Source organism: Callionymus lyra, chromosome 10 (genome assembly GCF_982586985.1).
Source record: "Callionymus lyra chromosome 10, fCalLyr1.hap1.1, whole genome shotgun sequence".
In the NCBI taxonomy this organism is placed as follows: Eukaryota; Metazoa; Chordata; class Actinopteri; order Syngnathiformes; family Callionymidae; genus Callionymus; species Callionymus lyra.
Window position 1 is genome coordinate 11,818,032 of NC_141827.1, and position 9,414 is coordinate 11,827,445.

At 35.9% G+C, this 9,414-nt stretch overlaps 1 protein-coding gene across 2 annotated transcripts in view; it reads right to left on the reverse strand.

The window, feature by feature from the left end:
• The window catches only part of epha8 (eph receptor A8), an 84,025-nt gene extending 76,096 nt beyond the window's left edge, over positions 1 to 7,929 (reverse strand). For both annotated transcript variants that reach the window (XM_087801758.1, XM_087801757.1), the window contains exon 1: positions 7,822 to 7,929. In XM_087801758.1, the coding sequence (XP_087657884.1) occupies positions 7,822 to 7,909 (88 nt within the window). In that variant the 5' untranslated portion in view covers positions 7,910 to 7,929. The remainder of the gene's footprint in view (positions 1 to 7,821) is intronic.
• Positions 7,930 to 9,414: the final 1,485 nt, after the last annotated feature.

Sequence of the window (9,414 nt, forward strand, 5' to 3'; positions counted from 1 at the left end):
TCTCTTTTGGAGGAAGTCAGTCGCTTATTAAAATGATCAAATGATTGTCTATAACTCTAAAAAGAAACTGAAAATAATTTCAACTCTTAGTCGACATGGGGGCGAGTAGAAAATGAGTGAAAGTTGGAATTTTGGGTGAACTATCACTTTAAGAATAAGAAATAACTGCCTTTAATTTGGAACGGGCTGCAGTTCTCGGTGTGTGAAAAACATCAACAAGGCGACTGCTGAAGGAAAATCACTTTTTTGCATTTGCAGAAATGAACTAAGTCAACATGTAGAAAGTGAAATGTGCTTATGATGCAACATTTCAGCTTTAGAAGAACATCAGGGAATCATGTACAAATAAGCACTAGTTTCCCGGCTGGCAGAACAATTGATGTTTTAACATCTGACCAAAGATTCACAACACTGCTTTTAGGAGGGAATATCAGCGCTGGAGTCACCTCTGATAAAAATCCAACCTGTTTTATAATATGATTATAATAATAAAGCTGTAGCTTGTCTTCTATTTAGCTTGTAATTATAAAACCTTGTGCCACTTGACATTTTTCATTGTTTTGTTTTTTCTCTTTAAGCTTGTTGGTAGTGTGGCTGTTCAAGTGGGATGGGTGCTTCAGAGTATATATATATATTTATATATATATATATATATATATATACAGACAGGCAGACATGTTTTATCATCATGGGGCGCACGTAGTGGATAATGTCGGTCGCCTCACAGCAAGAAGTATGTTCTTCCCGTGTTGCTCGTGTTTACTTTGGGAACTCCAGTTTTCTCCCACAGTCAGATAAAGATACAGGATATTGTAGGAAAATTATCCGTAGGTATGAGTGTGAATGATGTGTGTGTCTTTGTGTGTCCTGTGACAGACTGGCGTCCTGTCCAGGGTGTCCCCCCCCTCTCACACGAAGAGACTGGGATAGGCTCCTGTATTTGCAGTATTGTTGCATGCATTTTAGTGAGCAAATTGGTGCTGGATGCGTCCTTAGTTTTTAAACATATTTCAGACGGCTGAGAAAATGATCTTTTGAAAATGATCTTGAAACTATAGGACATTTTCCCAAACTCACTGTTTTTTTTCTCACCTGAAAAAGGTTAATATGAATAATTCCTTGTTTTAATGAAACAAATTCAACTATAACATTGTTGATAAAACTCCAAATTGTGAACATAAAATCTCAAATCAAGCGCACTTGCAAATCCATGACGTACAAATATGCAGAAAAACGATCATTCTGAAATATAAATACTTTCTGGGGAAACCCTGGGTCTTCACTGACAGGATAGAATAACAGCATGAATTAATTGCACAAACAAAAATATATTAATCAACAACCAAATTTCCTCAATCTTAATAAATATATTACAGCTCATTTCTGGGTAGAATAACATATTAATATTGTTTAACGGTGAACAATCCAACCAGGTACTTAATATTAACTGGGTACTATGCAAGACAAAATAAAATTCTATATAATAAAAAATAAGCAACGTTTATGTCCATCCAAATCGATCATTATTTATGTTTCCGAGCTCTGTTGCCTAGTAACAACATGGGTAGTAAGAGAGAATATTGTGCCAATGATCCCGTCACAAAAGACGTTTAAAAAAGAAGTCAACCAAATAAAGCGACTCCTTCCTCGAGCGACTCTATATAAAATGATAGACGCAGGTGGAGAAAAAAAAAACTGAGGCATTGCAGTGGAGCTGCTCAACTTATATGAATGTTGCTGACATCAGGCTGAATCATGAACCGCGGTCGACGACGGATGGGAAAACAACCTGCGTTCCTTTCCAGCATTCACATTCCCAATGATCAAACCGGTCCATTCATTTAGGAAAGTTCGGAGGCAGCAGGAGGAGGGAAGGACGAGACACTGCATTAGTGATGAGGATTGGCTCGGGTGAAAAAAGCTTTCACGGCGAGCCAATCAGACGAACCTAAGGAAGTGTCTCTCAACGACACACAACACCATTGGTGCTTGGATAGCACGCCAAGTACGGCTAAAGTTAGCTCTGCTAAGATTGTTTTTGTTTGTTGTGATATTTTGCCGTTAATAGTAAGTAAGTAAGTAAGTAATATTTATTTATATAGCGCTTTTCCAGACCAGGGTCACAAAGCGCTTAAACAATCAAAACAATACTCAAAAAAGTACATACTTTAAAGATCAAGATAATACTGATAACACAACAGGAGTTCGAGAAATTCAAGGAAAAGCCGGAACAAATAGAAACGTCTTAAGGTGTTTCTTAAAGGAGTCAGTAGATTCCATCAAGCGCAAAGAGAGAGGAAGATCGTTCCAAAGCTCTTTATATGATCTTTAATAATAGTGCGAGAGTATGAAATGTATCTTTTTTAGAAACAATTATGTGATATTTTTTAGAAACAATTATGTGATATATAATTATATTAAAATAAATATTTTTAAATTATTATTTAAGCGCTTCGTGACCCTGGTCTGGAAAAGCGGTTTATAAATAAAAATGACTAACTTACTTACTTGCCTTTCCTAAGTGACTTCTTTATACGAGTAAATCAGTTAGAAACACAGTTAGCTTTTGGTAGAATAAACTAGTAACTTGTTAAAAGTAACACGACAAACACTGCCATATATATATCTTAATGGCTTAATACACTCCTCGGTTGCCAATTTTTTTTTTTCGGATTCAAATAGAAATGGAGATTTCATAAAATTTCAATAAAATAATAAATAAAAAACACAATAGTAAGGTGCAGTATGGGGGGAGCAAGAGGTGTTTGGGGGCATTTTCTATTTTTTTTATTGATATAAATTCTCTCTTCGGAGAAACAAAAAGTCATTTTTCATTTTTTTGGATTTAGTTAAGAATATGCGGTACAGAGGCACCGAGCAGACGCCGCCTCCTTAGAATAGCAACGAGAACCACCAGTATGTCAGGTGAGCCGAGTACAAGCCGACATCCCAGACAGTCGTGTTTGAGAGCAAACACCAGTGAAAAATGACCTTGCAATACACATATTTACATATTTAACTGGTAGCGCCAGAGATTTGTTAGCATTTATTTTTCCGTACTCTAGTTTTTCTGACATTCCTGCGCCATGATTTTTTTTTAAATCTTCAGATTATTTCCATGCTAGGCCCGTTTTTGCAGTTCTTTTCTCCCTTTGTTGGATTTTATTGAAGTAAATTATACGTATGCAACATGTTTATAAGGTTTTTCCTTTTTGTTTTTGTAATTCAATACAATGTTTTAATCACATACATTTATGCATCAATTTATCTGATTCCATCATCACATGTAAACCCGATTTACAGTGAAGATACTCTTGTTTTATGATTGTGTTACATGCTTAATCACAATTGCATTACGAGTAAAAGAAAAAATATATATATATATTTAAAAAAAATACATTAATTTTTTTCCCAATTTCTTTCAGCCTCAATCATTTTTAGTTTTTCATTTACATTAAAATGTAGCATCTATTTAGGTAAGCAATAGTCTCTCCACTGAAACCAGTTAGAGCTTATTTCCCTGGCATCATCAAATAAAAGTGATCAAGTCCACTAATCATGTAAATTATATACTTCTCCGACATATGTTTCTAATGATTTAAATTGCTTTTTCAATATGCACGTGTCTTGTCTGTTACATTTTTTTTTTCTGTGGCGCCACCTGGCCCGAAAATAAAAAAAATAGAAATTCCAGGGGAAACAAATGCAAGGTCAGTGTCGACTGCTCTGTAGAGTCCACCTCGCAGACCTGTCGTTTTAAAGCTTTTCGTGAGGACCGGGGTTTACTTTCAGGGCTACTTTGGCTCCGGCTCAATGAATTTGCTCATGTTTTGTATCGTTTGACGACATCGGAAACTCATTTTTGCACATTAAAATAAAAATAATCATTGAATCCTTGTTCCTATAGATTCATAGAACTCTGGGAAATGTGACATTGTGAAGCATTTTTTGGATTAAAGGTAGGAGAGACGAAAAGAAAGGATTGTCAGAAGTTTTCGTGCTGCTGCAGAGGCAGAGGTTTGACTGCTAATAACCCGCTAGACGCTCTCTCTGCATGAGACCCTCCATCTTACTCACGAGCTGCAAAATAAGTTTTAATGCTCACATATAAAATTGTACATTTATTTAAAGACCTTTTCTGTTTTGTATTTTAATGCTTGTTGTCGACATCAACCGTAAAATGCGATTATTTAATTGTACAATCGAATAATATATGGAAAAAAAGGTAGAAATCAGAATAAAATATAAATACATTTATTGAAGCCTATCTTAGAGTAATTAATATAAGAACAGTAGCTGAACAGTGTTTTAAAGAGAAAAAAACGAGGAAAATGTTTTAAAACCAAATATTTTTTGTATAAAATATCATATATAAAAAAAGAGGGCAGTATTTATCAATTGTTTATTTTCACCATATGTTATTTTTAAAGTAGTAACTGCTTCTGTTGCCTTTTGAAACAAAAATTTGCGTGTGTGTGTGTGTGTGTGTGTGTGTGTGTGTGTGTGTGTGTGTGTGTGTGTGTGTGTGTGAAAGAAAAAAAATAGTATTTTTTTCCTTTAATTAATGTAGTACTTATAGATGAAAAAACTATGGATTACTCCATCATTAACTAAATTAAAGTTTTATATAATGTATAAGGGTTTGTTTTTTTTAAACGTACAACTAGGGTTGGGTATCTATACTGATAGCGTAACTTCGATACCGGTTTCTGCAAAAAAAAATGTTTTGCTTCCAATTTTTTAAGAAAAAAACTAACAAAAAGAACATTTCACTAGTACAAATCATGATGTTCCACTCCGCAGCTGCTTTCTTACGGAAAAATACAATCTCTATTGCAAAAGCGTATCGATACTAGGTACTACCTTTGCATTTCGACAAAAGAACCAAAGTTCAATAACCCAACCCTACTGTCTTCTTGAAGAAACAACATTCCGTGTTTAACAAAATGATGACCATTTAAAATAACAGTGTCAGTGTTGAAAGTTGAGGAACTACATCAGTATAGTACCATTCAATTTAAAAAGCATTCAATTTAAAAAGCGTACATTTTAAATAAGACATGTTTATGTGTTTCATATATATTCCTCTATAATCCATCTCTGTTTGAAGTATCAACTATCATCAATATTGAGTTGGAAATTCCTGTTGGAAAACATCATAAATATGTTTTTTATTCGCTCAAATGTGCCGTACTAGAAGAACTGGCAAGCAGCTTAAGAAGCTTGAATGAATTTTGCCATTTGCTTTGGCTCTGATTTCGGGGTTAACTGGCGTAATAGGAGGGTGAACGCCCCCCTACAGCAACCGTAGTAGCGGCGACATTGGTGGAGACACTGTTTTGAGTGATACGTAGAACTGAGGGGCTGCTGTAGACTGCAGTCTGATGCTGTGTCAGACAACAAAGCAGGATTTGAAACTTCCTCATCGTAGTATTTAATGCAGCCGTTCACGTGCATCTGTGTCTCGATCTATGAACCCATTGGAATTTTTCTTCCCAGGATCATAGATGGGATTCTTGTTTCTTGTGAGGAAGTAAGTAGGTCAGGTGTCTGCCCGTTCATACTGTTGGCTGTTGGAGTCCAATGTATTTTCTCATTTGTTTCTTGTTGAACTCAACACATGAGTATTAAGTATAGCCTAGAAAATAGTTAAGAAAGTATCTAATATGATTATGAAATGATTTATTCATTTAAAGAAGAAAAAAAATTGTAATAGAATGCGGAAAAGATTGAACAATTTTGTAGTTTGAAGATGGAGTCCAACACAGCACGGCAGCCATAAAAATAACGTAGCGTAGAATACTAATATTACATCAAATGTTCCATCTTGTACTCTCTATGACACTAGGAATACATTAAAAATATATATTTTTTAAATCAAAATGGTTTGCACCATCATGTCTTGGTTTCTCTTGATAATAGCGAGAGAATTACACGCAATTTATTCACTTCTCGATAATAAGTTAGCAAGCAGTAGCCATGGTTTTTAAGTCATTTATGGATCAAAATAAATATAAAATACTCTTAAGGAAACTGATAGAAACTTTGGAAATTATAATTTAAAAAAAAGGGATTTTTGAGACGGATACGTTCTTACTCAGGGGTCACCAATGTTGTGCCTGTGGGCCCCAGTTAGCCTGCAGTGGCTCTAACACAAATATTATAGGCATGTTTTTTTTTCTTAATCTTGTGAATCTCTTATTAGTATTAGTCACACACACTGATTTACACACCTACAGTTACACACGCACACATTTAGCTGCAATGACACACACACACACACACACACACAAGGATGAGGTATTTTAAATGAACTGAGATAGAGTGAAAAAAATCAACATTTGTGCTTATCCCGAAAAGCTTTGATTGGAACAGTTTTCGGACAGGCTTCCTGGTCTCCCCGGGTCCTGTTTTTTGAAAAGCACGGCCGAAAATATTCGACGCCTGACAATCCGAGACAATTAAGCGTTTCATCAGGAGCTGTTGCCTCCACACCTGAATGCTGATGGTGTCCCGCGCTGTGGAGACGGGACGCTGTGTGAACTGGTGCTACTGTAGCATCTTCTTCTTAGCAAACACCAGCCGTTGTCACAAGTTCGGTCGCGAAGCAGACACACACACACACACACACACACACACACACACACACACACACACACACACACACACACACACACACACACACACACACACACACACACACACACACACACACACACTTCTTAAATTCTTCATTAAATACTGTTAATGTAATAGATAATATCATTGTTGTAATTACATAGTAATAGGATAAAATATAGTGTTTATAAAGTACATTTTTTCGATTGAATTGTATCTGTTTATTATTTCAGACTTTTTCAAACAATTCACCGAAATCCAATCCCACAAAATCTGACTACAAATGAATACTTGTGCGACGATAGAGCCAAAGGACACACATTTTAGGACACAGGAACAGGTAATAACACCAGCTAACACTTATAGAATCATAGTTTTAGTAGTAGTATTGTTTTTGTTGTTGTATTGCAGTAGTGTTGAATTGCTGGGATCTGTTTTTCCTTAATAAACTATAGTCTTACTTCAGCTGGATAGTGTCTTGAGATAACTTTGTTATGATAAGACACTTTAAATAAAATAAAAAAGGATTAAAAATAATAATAATAATAAAAAAGTAGTAGACGCTGGTAAGAGGGAGAATTTTGAGTGTTTGTGCTTTTTGTTCCGTTTGTCCAGAACATTTTTACGAACATCTTATTAATGAAAATTGTGAAATACTGCAGCAAGTGTTAACAGTGATACCAGGACACGCCAGGAAAAATAATAATAGGCCTGGTGAGTTTCGCAATCTCTTGGAAAAAAAAAGAAGTTTGCAATACATACTTTCAACAAAAAGTAGATTTGAGTTAAGAAAAGTTAATAATAAAGAAGAAGAACAAAAAAAGAAGATATTACAATGCTATAGGAAGATAGGAAGATACTTTTAGAAAAGTAAGTTTTGGCACAAATACGCATCACCGCGCGCTCAGACCACTAAACTTGGATATTCTCGCATATAATAAAAACGCAGTTCATTTGCTCGCAGACTTTCTCTCTCTCTTTCTCTCTCTCCTTCTCTCTCTCCTTCTCTCCCTCTCTCTCTCAGGGCAGAGGGAGACAGTCACAAGTGCACGGCAAAACTTTGATGTTGTGCACGCTGTCAGTGGAAAAAAAAAACTGCAGTGTGTGTGTGCGCGCCCTGTGCGTCTCCATCACCTCAAAAACGTGTATTTTTCCTCTTTTTTTTTTCTCTTTTCTTTTTTTTTTTCCATCACTCTCTCCTACCTTCATTGCTGTTCGTTCCCTCGGAGCCCAGCGCGTGCAGAGATATAGTCCAGAGCAGCATCGCGGCGAGACCTGGATCTGAAGCCATTGTCTCCCCCTCTCTCTCTCTCTCTCTCTCTCTCTCTCCCTCTCTCTCCCTCTTCTTCTCCCCCTCTTTACTCCCTCGCCCTCGCGCTCCCGGGCTGCCTCTTCTCGCGTCCTCCTCGTGCGCGGCTGGAGCGGTGCGGTGCCTGGGATCTGGAGGGATGCGAACTCATTGGAGATGGAGAGTTGGAGTCCTGCCTCGGCGTCTCGCTCGAGTCTGCCGGCTGCCTCACACGCACGCATACATACATACATTTTCGGGCGGCATTGCACAGGGAGGGAGGGTGAGGGAGGGAAGGGAGGGAGAGAGAGAGGGATGAAAATGCATGTCAAAAAAAGCAAGACAGCCAATGGGAGAGCCAGATGAGTTGCAAGCCTTTGCTCATTAACACATCCTGACGCCACACCTTCACGGCCCACCTGCCCTCGTTTTTATGGGGGGGTTTTCTCTCTTTTCTCACCCAAAAAAAATGCGTTTTATTATTTATTTATTTTTTCACTTCACTTGAAGCATAGAGAAGGACTCGGTGCAACTACTTTAAATTCCATTTATATCTGTTTCTCCAAATATCACTGAGTTCTTTTTTTGGAACATAAAAAGTCGGTGTAGGAAGTGTTGGAGTAAATGTTGTAAAGAAAAAAAAAAAGGTAAGAAGAAATGAAGATGATCCAAGCTCGTAGACGAATACTAGTCAATGAAGAATACTTCTACGGATGCCTAATATAACACATGAAATAAATCATGTTTAAAACATTTATGGGGTTCTATTTTGTCCAGAGACTTTATCAAAAAAAAATAAACTTTATTACTAAAATGTAGGTTATCACCATTATTTTATATATATATAATGGAAAATACATTATATTGACGTGTTACTTTCATTATTTATTTATCTTTTTGTCCAAAAAATAATGTATTTTTTGTTCTTTGTCATTTTTGTAAAGTACTTACAATAGTTCTTACAATACCACAGTCTTTAAATTCAATTCTAATAAAGGGAGACACAAGTCTCCTATTTATTTACGTGATGAACGCCATCAGGAATACTAGTCAATGAAGAATACTTCTATGGATGCCTAATATAACACATGAAATAAATCATGTTTAAAACATTTATGGGGTTCTATTTTGTCCAGAGACTTTATCCAAAAAAAACAACTAACCTTGAATAACAAAAATAACTTAATAAAATGTATGTTATCACAATTATTTTATTTGAATACTTTGGAAAATACATTATATTGACGTGTTACTTTCAGTATTTATTCATCTTTATGTCACCTTCCAAAAATAATGTATTTTTTGTTCTTTGTAATTTTTGTAAAGTACTTACAATAGTTCTTACAATACCACAGTCTTTAAATTAAATTATATTAAAGGGAGACACAAGTCTCCTATTTATTTACGTAATGAACGCCATCAGGAATACTAGTCAATGAAGAATACTTCTACGGATGCCTAATATAACACAAGATACTGAGTAAGATTATATATATGTATTTTCATTT